This window comes from Lygodium microphyllum, chromosome 19 (genome assembly GCF_053477565.2).
Source record: "Lygodium microphyllum isolate KBCC chromosome 19, Lygodium_microphyllum_v1.1.10, whole genome shotgun sequence".
Taxonomy (NCBI): domain Eukaryota; kingdom Viridiplantae; phylum Streptophyta; class Polypodiopsida; order Schizaeales; family Lygodiaceae; genus Lygodium; species Lygodium microphyllum.
This window is the reverse complement of record NC_141153.1, coordinates 140,152,548-140,167,304: the sequence shown is the minus strand read 5'-3', so window position 1 is coordinate 140,167,304 and position 14,757 is coordinate 140,152,548. Positions and strand designations below refer to the sequence as shown.

The window sequence follows — 14,757 nt, the reverse complement described above, 5'->3', positions numbered from 1 at the left end:
GTGTTAACCTGTACAAAATCTGTTTCTGTACATAATTTCTTTCTTAAGCAATTGTCACTTTGACAATCTACTTCAGCTTAGAGATACAAGGGGTCAAGGTAGGTTGCAAACGAAATGCTTCAAGGTAAAGTTCCAACACATTAGGTGACTCTGCAAGTTCACCTTCGTCCATCCACTTAGCATCTATAGCTGGATAGTTCTTGAACTTAACCAAATACCTTCTAGCAACCTTGCCTTTCACTTTCCTTTCCTTGTGTGCCAGTACCTGTTCTGGAACAAGAATTTCATCAAGTTCCTCAACTTCGGGCTGTTCCTCAGCTGGCATATCTTTTGGCACATCACCCACATAGGGTCTAAGAAGACTTACATGGAAAGCATTATGAATCTTCCAATTGTCAGGCAATTTCAGCCTATAGCTGACATCACTAATCTTCTCTGTTACTTGAAAAGGCCCATAGTATCGCATACTAAGCTTAGTGAAAAGGCTTTCCTTGCCTTTCCGCTTCTTTAAACGTGCCTTTTCAGACTGCAACAGTACCCAATCACCAAGTGAAAATATCAATTCACGACGGTGATGATCAACAGCTTTCTTTTGGTTTGCCTGAGTCCTTTCAAGGGCATGCTTAACTTTCTGATACATTTCACCCATATTCTGCACATACTGATCTACCTGAAAGATCTTATCCTTTGTATGCAAAATGGGAGGAACCTTTTTACCACCTTCAACAATTTCAAAAGGGGCTTTGCCTGTTGACGAATGCACAGTATTATTGTATGCATACTCGACCAAGGGCAAATACTGCTTCCACTTTGACTTGTGCTCTGACACATAGCACTTAAGCAGATCCAAGACAGTAGAATTTGCCTCTTCTGACTGTCCATTAGTCTGTGGATGAAATGACGATGAGAACTTAAGCGTTGTGCCCATGTTCTCAAATATGCCTTTCCAGAATAGACTTGTCATCCGTGGATCACGGTCACTGACAATAGACTGTGGCATACCATGATACTTGAAGACATTGCACATAAACAAACGTGCCATCTGATCTAGTTTTATCTTCTTCCTGACAGGAATGAAATGAGCCTGTTTGCTAAACCTGCAAATAATAGTCCATATCCCATCATTTCCTGTCTGTGTCCTTGGAAGATCAAAGATAAAATCCATAGCTATGCTTTCCCATGGTTTATCTGGAATAGGCAATGGCTGTAAAAGCCTTGGTGCTTTTTGCCTGTCAAACTTGACCTTTTGGCAAATCAAACACTGCCGCACAAAAGCATCCATGTCTCTTCTCAAAGTAGGCCAATTAAAAGAATGTCTATATTGCTTTGACTGTTGCATCAATACCACGATGCCCTGCATACGGTGGAGAGTGACTCTCTGTCATAACTTTTCGTCTCAATGGCGTAGTCACACATAGTCTACCATGCATCAACATGAAACTATCCTTGAGAAGATAATGCTCATGATGTTGTTCATTGACAAGCTGATCAAAGATCCTTAAAAAATCTTCATCATCAGCATACTGTTCCTTCATATCATCAAGCTCATGATGATAAGGAATTGACACAACTGAAATTTGTGGCTTTCTTGACAAAGCATCAGCCACAACATTCTTCTTGCCTTCCACATGCACAATCTGAAAATGGAACATTGACAAAAAGTTTGCCCAACGCATATGCTTTTCTGACAACTTAGTCTGAGTTAAGAAATAACGCAATGTCTGATGATCTGTCTGGACAACAAAATCTGCCCCAAGTAGATAGTGTTTCCAACAAGAAAGCGCATGAATCACAGCCAGCAATTCTTTGTCATAGACCTGCATAGTCTTCTCTGGCCCTCGCAAGATTCTGCTTTCATAAGCCACTACCCGGCCATCTTGCATTAGCACTGCACCAATGCTATTGCCATAGGCATCACACTGGACAACAAATGACTTCCTAAGATCTGGCAGAATGATCACTGGACTAGAAGTCATCTTTTCTTTAAGAAGATTAAAAGCTGAAATCTCTTTTTGTGTCCACTGGAAAGAGACTCCTTTCTTCTGTAAAGCATGTAAAGGTGAAGCAATCTCTGCAAAATTGCGAATGAACCTCCTGTAGTAAGAACATAAACCCAAGAAGCTTCTAAGATCATGGACAGTCTTCAAATCTAGCCATGTTCTAATTGCTTCAACCTTAGCAGGATCCATTCGGACACCATCCTTTGACACTATGTGCCCTAGGAACTGGATTTCTTCCAAGAAGAACTCACTCTTCTTGCCATTGATAAGCAACCTATTACTGCAAAGCTCATCAAAGATTGCTTTCAATTGTTCTCTATGCTCCTCTTCATTCTTTGAAAAGACAATCATGTCATCAAAGAATGTACCAACAAACTGCCTGTATGGACGAAAAATCCTGTCCATCATTCGATTAAATGTAGCAGGAGCATTAGTAAGTCCAAATGGCATTACCAAGAACTCATAGAGACTCTATAGGCTGAATATACTAAAATGCCTCTCGTTAGTCTCTAAAGACGTTTTTCAGTCTTGCATGGGCATTTTTGACAAGTGGTAGCCTTCCCAAATGGTTTTTTCAGCATTATTCATAATTAAATATTAATTTTCGATCTTTAAATACTGAAAATTAATTTGAGCGGCCAATAATGAAATTGGCTAGGCAACTTCTATTCTTGAGTGTCTCTCGGCCATCTATTGGATTGGTATTAGATACCATTAAATGTCACTTTTTTAGTGTCACCAACTGATACTTATGGCCAAATGAAAGACCTAGGCCAATAATTGGCACCAAATACCACCAAGTATTAGTGCGGCATAACTTATAATAACTTTTCCCTTTGACATCTCGTGATTTCCTCGGGTCTTGGGCTTGTAAATTTCCTATAATCCCAGTTACACCTCACATATGCAACATTTACTTAACCATGTGATTAAAAATTAATCCACATGTTAAGTGAGTTTTCAAAAATACATGGCCTCATGACAAAGTATCAAGCGAGATCAGAGGAGAGAGAAACTTAGCAAACACAGATTGTAGATGATAGTGATAGTGTCTAGATAATGGCAACAAGTCTAGTTGATGACATCAGTAGCAAACACAAGTGTTTGATAGTAAGCGATAGCTCCAAGGTACTAGGTGACAGCTACAAGATGAAGGTAGCAGGTGTAGGATGTATGCGAAGGCTAGAATCAAGCACCAGATGGTAGCAGATGGCTATGGAAAGCTCAAATTGCGATGTCCTCTGCAAACATGGTATGGGCAGGAGAGAGAAACTCGTGAAACCTGCAAAAATGAGATTGAGGGAGGGTGGTGGGTTGCATGTCTATTTATAGATTGTTTAGGGGCACCCAAATTAGGGTTTTGCTTGTGGGGCCCAATAACTCTCTAAGATCGCGTTTCTTTTTAAAATAAGATGGTTTTCTCATTAATTAAGCATGTTTTGGGGTTGTTTAACTTATGCTAATACATTCTTAGCTCAACATTAGGGACCACATCATACTTAAGACGATGTGCAGATCTTGAGATTAGCTACAGCCTATAGTCTCCACCACATTTTCTGTATATGGTTCTATCATATTTGGTTTTTCTTTCTTTCTACCAATGGGACAAGACTAGACATGGTTCTAACCTAGCATAGTCTCATTGTATTGTTATTTTCAACATTGTTTCATAGGCCACTTACTTATCTTAATGTTATCTTCACCTTACTAATGAGATGATACTGTGGATCTTATCTCATAGGCCACATTGGCCTTATGTAGACGTTAATCTCTCTCTCTCTCTCTCTCTCTCTCTCTCTCTTTGTGTTTCTCTGTATGTTCGTGTTTCTCTTTTGTTGTGTACTCTCATAGTATTTACGATGTTACTAATCAGGGTGGCTTGATTTTTGCCTCAGATAATTGGGCTAGACGGTGGACATCATTGTGTCAGCTGCATTTTGGCAGAGAGAGTCCCTTGATCTGCTGTCTTTTGTGCATCATAGCTGGTATCTTTTTCCTAGGTGGCCTATCGAGTCCTTTATTGTAGGGGAATCTGGGAGACAGACAATTGAATATGGAATGCCTGATTTCTAGAATTGGTAGCCAGATGTTAATATCTTCCAAACCTCTATTGTGGTGTGGATGCATCTTATCGGCATGAGCATAGAATCTGCACAATTCAAAAAGAGAAAAGGGTAGGCTCTGGCGTTTAGCCAATCCCAAAAAGTTGCGGTGTCCAAAGTCGCTCCAATACAGGGGATCCACAATAGGTTGGGAAATAGGGATTGTGACAAAGTCGCAAAGATCAAAGGTATTGAGGATGCACAAGACTGTGCACAACCATAGAGGGTAGATTATCCCATCTAGCGTCACGGAGTTGGTAAGAGAGGGCAGATATAAGCGCAGGGAAGAATGTAAGAATGACAATACTTTGAACTTAACCAACTCGATCAATTATCACCATGAGAGAGAGAGAGAGAGAGAGAGAGAGAGAGAGAGAGAGAGAGAGAGAGAGTCAAACACCACGTAGAGAGGGGAGGGGTCAGGAATTTATTGAAACAAAACCACGGGCACCAAGTGCCTGAATCATATACAAGAAGGTTGATTTGCTACAATTCTAAAAATTAGGGTTTTGAAACCCTAATTTTTGCAATCTCCAACAAGTAAGTTAATTCTCTTCTTTAGTGCTTGGATTAGATGAAGCTAAATAGAAAGTGCTTCTTAGATAAGAGATATATAGGAGAGTACAAGCATGCGACTGAAATTTTAGCATGAGAGCTTGTTTCAAATGAAGAGAGAGGCCTCAAATATATAGGTGTGGGGCTTGGGTGCTCAGAAGTGAAAAGTAGAGGCTATAAATAACAATTGTTTATTGAAAATGACCAAGTTTAGAGATTTTTTTAACTTCAAAATGACACGTCTTCTTCTAAATACCACATGTCACTTTTCTAGAGAGAGAAGCTTTCAAACCTTTTTCTCTAAAAATCTCTCAAATGGTTAAGAATTTGAGATAGCTGCTAAAGAAATGTTCCTCGTAAAATTTCGCATCCTTTGATGTGAACAGAATTTCCATTTAAGCAACTTTCAAAAATATTAACCTCCAAAATTTTAGGTTTCGCTGAATTTAGCTTTTGGAGAGCTTCATTATATAGGTTTACCTATTCATGGTTTGTTTCTTTGATCATGAGTATCTAGTTTCACTTTCTGAAACCATTCATTATATGGACTTTTAGTCAATGAGACTATCTAAGCGTAAAAGTCTTAGTTGTCTGAGCTTTTTGGTCAATCTGACTACTCGATTAAACTTTTAATTTCTCTTGGGCATCTTATCAATGACGACCCAAGTATAATTATAGGGCGTTTTGGCCATTGGTCACCCTCAAATAGAAAGATGAACATTTAATCGCATTTTGAAACACTTAAATAATACAAATTGCCTTTCAAAGTACATGAGCATCAAATTAATTTGGAATCATTGAGCCAATATGTCTTGGTAGCAATTGATATACAAAAGGTTTGTTATAGCAGAATAGGCACTTGTATTGAGGGCTCCATCCTTGCCAATTGGAGAATGGTAGCCCTAGAAGATTGAGGGTAGATTGTTTCGTCTAGCTTCACGGAGTTGGTAAGAGAGGGCAAAATAGGCACTTGTATCGAGGGTGCCATCCTTACCAATTGGAAACTGGTAACCCTAGAAGATTGAGGATGGCGAACAATCCTCATGGTTATAGCTCTACAAATGTTAATCTTCATGGTCTCAATTGGAGCTATGATGGTCCTCATGGCCCCGATCCACACAATCCCACTTGTCATACTTGTTGCCCATAGATGTCCTTCAAGAATACATGCAAAAAACACGAGAAAAGATGTTGCATAGGGTGTTTTCTACTTGTTCGAGGTCCATTGATATGCTAGTTAGCAAAAGGTAGAGGCACAACAGTATGTGAGAGACAAATTGATGTCGGATAGGAAAAATCCAAGGCGAGAGTACGGAGAGAGATTGAGCAGAAAATATAGGTGAAAATAGGTCCTTGGGCTTCTATCTTCTCGAAAGCGGATTATATCGGTTTTTTGATTACTTCATGAGCTAGGGTTTTGTACTTCAATTTGTTATATTGGCAAAGTAAGTTGATTCAAATATCCTAGCTTATAAGAGCTACGTATGCAATGTAATTTAGTAATTACGACTCAATTAATAACAGTGAGATTTTGTTTATTAAAGGGGGTACTTCTATTCAACGAATCTAATGGCCTACTTTAATTATCTTAATTCACTTTACTTGACTCATAAATGCTAATAAAATATTTTCCTATATTTACATAAATTGTAAATGCTAAGAAAAACATACTTGATGCAATTACTCGATTCCTAATTTGTTGTGGTTTTTTCACCAGGAGTTTGCTAATACGAATAACCCTCAAGAGACTGGCATATTGGAGCGGAAGAATCATAGTGTGATAAAGATAGGGGCAGACTATGATGGAGCATCGACAGACACCTTAGTGTCTTTGGGCCAAAGTAGTGGCTATTGTTCACATCCTTAATTGATCCCCTAGTTAGGCGGTGGTTGGTATGACCCCTTTTGAGGCTTATTTTGGACAGAAGCTCAATGCTCTTATTTCAGGGTGTTCATGTGTGATGCCCATGTTTACATCCCAAAGAAGAAGAGAGACAAGTTTGAGCCAGCTTCCAAGAGACAAGCGTTTGTAGGATATAACTCGTAGTAGGTCAAGGATGGAACTGATGGTCCTAAGGCAGAACATCTAGCATAGGCATCAAAAAATAAAGGATCAAAAGGAGGTTGCTTGGAAAGATAGGATAACAGATCCACCCTCAGTTGGTTGACATTTTGCACATGAGACAAAGTCTTTAACTATCTTTGATTTAAGATCACAGAATCCAGCATAGGATGCCAAGAATCCTCTGGACAGTGAGCTACTTTAGAAGAATACTTTTGAAACATTTCATCAATCTGAAGCTCCAATTGATGTTTATAGAGTATTGCTTGTAAGACTACATCTCTAACATACCAAGAGAGGTCTTCATCATTTGGAATTAACAAGTCACCTCTGAGGTACATATAGGACATCAACATTGAATTTGAGACTACCGAATCCTCAAACACCATCCTGACCACTTCAAACAACAGATCCGTAGACTAAGGGTGGCAGGAAGAGTGTCAATGCCGATACAATCCATCGATGAAAAAAGCCAATCAAGGAGCAAGGCCCCCTCTCCATATAAACATCCACTCAAGCGGAAGGCCAAAGGGCAAAGGAAATGGAGAAGCCTCAAATGGATCACTCATGAAAACTCCAGTCGGGGATGGGTGAGCCAAGCCTCTAACCTAACTATGAGATGATAGCGAGGAACTATTGAAGGTGCCATAAGCTGCATAGAAACACCAAGGACGAAGGGCCAAGCGGTAGAGAATAGTAGCTTGATGACGAAGAAAAGGGGTAGCCGCATAAAAGAAAGGCCCAAAGTAGATTGGAAACCCCGAAGCAACTCCTTACGATCCTGGGAAGCCCCCTCTGAAACTCCTTACAATCCTAGGAAGCAACTCCTTATGATCATCATGCCAGGGGAGGACGTAAAGGAGGGAGTCGACGGCATTAGCGAATTCTGAGTGGCACGCAGAAGGTGACGAAGACAAAGACTATAGACGAAGAGGAGGAGATGTTATTCCCCTGCGGGGAGCATCGACAATATGTCGCAGTGAGCTGATGAAGATGTTGACGGAAGAATCGAAGGGGGAAAAGCACAGCAAGAAACAATCAATGGTGCTCGACTGAAGACACTGCAGCAATGGTCGAAGAAGAAACTAAAGCGACAACGTAGCCGCGGCGGAAGGTGACGCAGTTGCAGAAGAAGGACGAGGAAGAATTGACAAAAGCTGAGAAGACGACGTGATGAAGTAGTGCTCCAAGTCCGCAGCAAAGCCGAAGAAGAAAAAAGAAGTTGTCGACGCCGCCATTGTCAATCGAAAGTTCTGATCTTCAATCATGGTCTGCTGTTCGGTAGAAGAGCTTTGGTTCTGATCTCTCATCAAGATCCTCCTCCGGTTTTGGATCTCCCTCTCACATGTCTCAAAGGCAAACTAGCGAAATCTTGACGTCTTTTAAACACACGGATCGAGGCTTTTCTCATCGCAGCACGATTTTTTTTAACCTCAAGTCCTTATACATACCAAATTGCAAGTTTCACATCAACATTACCTTCTCTCTCAAGGTGAAGTAATCAGAGACACCTTTAACCTTGAGGAGTTACCTCCACATCAACTACAAAAGTGGTATATAAGCTCTTCAAGATACATCTGAATTTTGTCTTTTCACTCTCCAAGTTGTTATCATGTGCCTTGTCCTTTAAGGATTGCTATTCCATGATACGCCTTGTAACTAACCACTTGACATGCTATCATTGAGAGCATCATTGATTCATCGATATCTTATGGGGGGTTTATGTGGATTGTTGGTGTATATGGAAGTTCATGCTTTATGATTGGAGAAATATCACTTTTCGACAACATATGCCTTGAAGGGAACATAAATCTATGTTGGGTTCATCTTCTTAATTCAAACAAAAAATACCCTTAGCTCGTGAATTCTTCTTGAATCTAAACTTTTTCTTTTGTGAATTTGCCTTGAGTTGTACTCTTCATCATCTTTTGCTCCCATCTTGCAAAGCGTCCCTGCGATGAGCGACTTTTACGAACCCCCGTCACACGAATCCCGTGGGACAATGCACCGCACTCTTTCACATAAAGTCCTATTATATCTTTCAGCCACCCCATTTGAAGAAGGGTTGTAAGGAGATGTAAGCTCCCTCTTAATTCCATGCAAGTCACAAAAGGACTTGAATTAAGTAGATGTAAACTCGCCCCCATTATCAGTTCTCAAGCATTTCAGCTTTCTACCTGTTTGAGTGGTCACAAATGCATGAAAAGTTTTAAAAACAACAAAAACTTCACTTTTTTTTTCAATATATAAACCCAAATCTTCCTGGAGCAATCATCAATAAAAGAGACAAAATATGCAGCACCATCCAACAATTTTACAGGCATACTACATACATCAGAATACACCAAGTCCAAGACATTGGACTTGCGAGAGACAGTAGAGTAAAAGGAAATTTTCATTTGCTTTCCAAACTAACACTCATTACAAAAGTCAAGTTTAGAGCCTTTTCCATCAACCCTCTTCAAAGAGGTAAGGACAAGAGGACATCAAGTCCTTTCTGACTCATATGGCCTAATCTCTTATGCCACAACTCCAAATGACAACCAATTTCAACAACTACAAGAAACTTGCCATTCAAAGCTTTATAGTGCAAACAATACAAAGTGCCTTTTTTGGTTTCTTTTGCGATCAGCATGGAACCCTTTTTCAATTTTCACAAACCACCACCAAACAGTGTAGTGTAACGTCAAGCTGACCAATAGATAGTAAACTCTTCTTGATGCCAGGCACATATCTGTCATCTTTTAACACAAGCTCTTGCCCATTATCTAAAGACAAGTGTATAGTGCCAATCCCATGAATGCTGTAAGCATGGTTATTTCCAAGGTACACTTTTCCATAACTGTCTGCATTGAACATAGCAAAACACTCCAAGCAAGGAGTTACATGGAAAGAGGCACTAGAGTCTACAATCCAAGTCAGAGTTACACCATCATCAACTGACAAAAGTGCATCAATCACATCAGCCTTGGTAATTTGCATATCTTGCATGTGACATACAAGGGCATCATAATCAAGTGCACATAATACATCAGCCTTTGTATCTGAGAGCTCCTCTATGACTACGTTGGAGGCCACATTGGCCTTTTCTTTGCCTTTGGTTGCCTAAGATGCATCTGTTTTATCCTCTTTCTTCTTTTTATCTCCTGCATTCTTCTTTCTCTCTTGTTCCTTCTTGTAGTACTTGCAATCAGGCTTCTTGTGGCCCTTTCGACCACACTGATAGCAAGTAATGTCACTCTTTTCCTTTCCTTTGCTCTTGCTTCTGTTTCTCTGTTCAGCATTTGCATTTTTCTTTTCAGCCTTGCCTCTTACATTATAAGCTGAGTTGCTGCCTTCTCCACTAGACATACATCTAATTTCTTCATTCAAGATTGAACCCCTCACACCATCATAAGAGAGATTGGGTTTATTGCTGAGAGAAACCACCAAGGTCTCCCAAGAATCAGGCAGTGTCATGATAAAAAAGATCGCTCTCAACTTATCATCAAAATCCAAATTTGCATCCTTGAGCTGATTTAAAATGCCAGTAAATGCACTCAAGTGCTCAGCTGCAGGCTTTGACTCATCCAGTCGCATATTTACCAACTTGCGCATTAAATGCACATGATTAACAGGTGTGGTGATCTCATAGGTAGTTTTCAGCTTCTCCCATATTGCATAACCTGTATCTAAACCCTTAATGTTTGTCAAAATGTCATTTAGTAACACCCATCTTTATGTAAGCCACAACCTTTTTGTTAACTCTAGCCCAATCTGCATCAGACATTTGTGCGGGTTTATCTTCCTACAAAGCATCCTCACAATCCTTTAAGAATAATATGCCTTGCATATGGTCTTTCCAAAGGTCAAAGCCATGACCATCAACCCGTTTGATTTCCATCAAACTCTTGATGTCTGAACTGGAAGAAGTTGCAGCCATTTTTATCACAAACACAAGAGTAAATGCACTGAACTGCAGAAGCACAAGCTGAACCAACAAAATACATTGTTGTTCTTCTCAAACAGTAATAAATCTCTGTTGTTTATACATAAACCAGCCACCACACGGGCAGATACTGCAGAAATTTACCAAATTCTGCACAAAATCCCAAAATTCCATGTCCAACAGTGCATAAATGTCAGCCAATCTGTCCAATTGAGCAAAATTTCATCAAAATATGAAAAGCCCCAAGTTTTCGGGGTCTAATGTCAGGAAATTTTACTCAAAAGAGTGAAATTCCGGCAAATTTGGCAAAATCCCTAATTTGATTGAGGTCAACATGCACAATGTCTGCAATTTCTGACATGAATGTTACTGCCAGGCATAGACGGGATCAAATTTGGGAAAAGCCCCAAAATTTTGGGCTCAAATTTGCACAGATTTGACGTTTGTGCTTCCAGTGCACCACCCCATTAAGACAAGGGAAAAAATTCTGAAATTACAGAGATTTCTGATAGAAAAACGGGAAAGGGCGGTCCGTTGACCCGTCATGTGTCACATCGCGGGATTGGTGACACCTATCATGTTGCGTTGCGCCCGGCTGCGGGCGACTCGTCATTCCCTACCCGCTGGCGTCTGCCAGTACGGGCGACTAGTTGTCGTCAGCTCGCGTGATGGTCGTAGGTTATAGGTCTCGTCATGCGTGGTCGTCGCGTGCCCTGCAGGTCATGTCTGCTAACGTCTGTTGCTATGCTGTTGCACGCCTGCTACCACATGCCTGTTGCTGCCCGTCAAACGTCCGCCGACTCTACCCATGAGCATCCGACTCTTTGCAGCCAACGCATTGGTCTCGGGAAGTGTGCAAAGCCTTGGGCTTTGATACCAGTTGTTGAAGCTCAGCTGCAGGAGTGAGCAGTAGTTCGAGGAGTGAAAGTGACAAAGCGATAGAGAGAGAGAGAGAGAGTGTGTGTGTGTGTGTGTGTGTGTGTGAAAGTACAATTAGATTTGGGTGTACCAACAATATGTTGGTACACAAAGAATAAAATGTATTTATACTTAGGGCATGTAAGGGTGCATTCACATGTACAGCTAAATAATGTACATTTACTATACACGGAGGTGAAAAAGGGCCTTTATCCCAACAGGCCTTCTCCACTTCTTTTTAGGCCATGAGATTTACTAGACTTCTAGGGGGATTTTCATCCTGCAGTAGTAGTGTGTATCGGAGCTTTTGGCCACGTTTGAGGTGGAGGTATGTAAGGCCATTTCTACACTTATGGATCCAAAGTGGAAGGCTCCTAATGTCCTCATCTAACTCAATCTGTGGCTCACACGAAAGAGATGACTACACAAGACACATGACTGCTAACAATATGTCCACACCTTAGTTGGAGGGCATGCGTTATTTGTGCTTTATATGGATGATCTTAATTTGACATGTGACTATGTCTTGAAGGTCAAGGAGACGAAGGAGACACTACATGAGGTGTTCGAGATGACAGATATGGGCCTTCTCCACTTCTTTTTAGGCCATGAGATTTACCAGACTTCTAGGGGGATTTTCAATCCCGCAATAGTAGTATGTGTTGGAGCTTTTGGCCACGTTTGAGATGGAGGGATGTAAGGCCATTTCTACTTCTATGGATCCAAAGTGGAAGGCTACAGCCTATTCAGATTCTTCGGCAATGGATACTACTTGCTACGGGCAGTTGATTGGGTTATTGATTTGGCTCCTTAACACTCAAGTTGATTTGTGCTTTCTTGTAGGTTTGTTGGCCGGGTTCATGAGTATCTAACAGCTGCTGGAAATTCGCCTTTGGTTGTTATAGGTTGGAGAGATTTAGATTGGGTCAGAGATGTTGACCAACAGCGGTCAATGACAAGATATTGCTCTACTTTGGGCGCAGGTGTTTATCCTGTGGAGTAGCAAGAAGCAGCCCACTGTTGCTCTTTCTTTCATAGAGGTGGAGTATAGAGTGGCATCTTTGACCACATGTGAGAGTCAATGTGGCTTTAGAGGTTGCTAGGAGAGCTTGGTTGTCCTCAAACAGGTCCTACGACCCTTCATTGTGAGAATGAGAGTTGCATTGCTTTGGCACAAAACCTAGTGTTTCATGCTAGGTCAAAGCACATTGAGATACAATACTATAATCTATTTCATTCGAGAGAAGATCTTGGATGAGACTATTGATGTGGTTTACTACAAGATAGGGGATAATCTGGTAGATTTTTTTACGAAGGCTCTTCCTTATGTTGTTCTTTGACAACACTCCAAATCCTTGAGCCTTATGTCATGTCGAGGATCTGAGAGGGGGTGTTAGAGATTAGTCATCCCCTGGACTAGCATATCTCAGGACATAGTTGGTGCAGTCAGTTCTCTTGGAGGGATTTATGCATTTCCTGTAAGTTGGATGGGCATCCTTTTTCAGCAGGCCCTAGTTTCTGGGCAGACTCAGTGGGCAGTCTAGTACCATGTATGCAGGCAGCCAGGTTGCATTTATTGCAGCTTCTCAGGTGACCTATTTTAGTGAGATTTGGGCCAGAGTTGGCTGGTCGGCCTAATCTGGCAGCATTTGGCCAGATTTGGCTAGCTGACCTGCCATATTTTTCATTCTTTTCTTGGCTGTATATGGCACCCTTTCAGCCTGCCCTCCTCACTTTTACTTTCAGGTCTTGGTAAGAGAGATTCGGCTTGAGGAGATACACTAACAGCCCTTGTACATCTGCCCTCTTCATTTCAGCATTCATTGACTGCAGATTTCTGTGTTCTCTCTTTTCCCTCTTCCTTTCTTTCATGTTCATTGTCTTTCTATCTTGTCTATATGATTGATTGGGGATTGGCCTTCACCTTGCTCCTTGAAAGACAAATTCAGTCCCAAATCTAATATTGGTTGGCTGGCCTCTTGAATTTCCCTAAAATTCCTCAATTTCAGCCTAAAATTCCTCAATTTTAGGTGCTAGATTTCAAGTCCTAGGCTCTCAATTTTGAGTACATATCCTGAGGTGGCTGTCAAACCATAATTTCTTTTGTAAATTGGTGTTTGCAGTAGAGATTGATTGAAATCTCTTCCTTTTATGACTCAAACGGTTGGAAAATGTTGAGGGGAGTTGAGAAATAGTTGGAGAATGAGAGAGAATGCTGAAGACTTCCATTGTGAGAAAATGGAAGAAATCAATTGCTGATCTATCTAGATAGTCATGAAACATATCTCCATTGATGGAACACACTGAATATGATGTTTGATTGAAAGAATTCTCAAATTTTTTTCACCTATTACCATAGTCTCTTCAGGGCAAGTCACCAACTCCTGGAGGTTCTCTTACTGGCTGGAAATGGCCTGTTAACTATTGTACCAGTTATGATAGCCTTCTCTCTGTCTCTCTCAACTTGCACAAGGCTGGAACGATCCTCTCTCTCTCCCCTCAGCCTCAAAAACGTCTTTTTCGCTTGCATGGGCAAGTTTTGCCAAGTGGTAGCTTTCTCATTCCATTTTCTAGCATTATCCAGCTTATTAAATTAATTTTCAGAATTAATATTCTGAAAATTAATTTAATAATTACTCTAGTGCAACAAAAAAAATAATCTTCGGCCAATAATTAAATTGACTTGGCCAATTTGTCTTTCAAGTATCCTTGAGCAGTTATTAGCCCTTAGACTATAATTAATTAATTAATTAATGCCTAATCTCTAATGTCACCATTGAGGCCAATAAATTGGTCTAGGCCAAAATGTGATATGGGTTACCACCTAGTATTTGTCAAACATAACTTATCATAGCTTTTGCCTTTGGCATAAATTGATATCTCGGGGTCTTGGGTTCCACATTGTGAAATAACTAACTTGCACCTCACATGTGTAAGTCACATTTGCACATTTGATTAACTTTTAATCAAATGCTAAGCAAATCAATAAAATATCACACCCTTGTGACAAACTCCGGGAGGGATTTTCATATTCCAATAGCCGCATGTGCAAGTGATTTTGGCTACATTTGAGATGGAGGGATACAAGGCCATTTCTACTTGTATGGATCCGTATTGAAAGGCTATGGTTGATGTAGATTTACCAGCGGCAAATGCTCCCCGCTACTAACAATTGATTGGGTCCTTGATGTG

The 14,757-nt window shown here is 40.6% G+C and overlaps 2 protein-coding genes across 3 annotated transcripts in view; one reads left to right on the top strand and one right to left on the bottom strand.

Moving 5' to 3' along the window:
• Nucleotides 1-14,757, top strand: part of LOC148020442 (early nodulin-93-like) — a 76,121-nt gene that overhangs the window by 42,319 nt on the left and 19,045 nt on the right. The gene's annotated exons all lie outside the window — the stretch shown is intronic.
• On the bottom strand, nt 68-649 carry LOC148020445 (uncharacterized). Its single transcript, XM_087700791.1, has one exon. It carries the CDS (start codon nt 647-649, stop codon nt 68-70), a length of 582 nt encoding a protein of 193 aa, XP_087556917.1.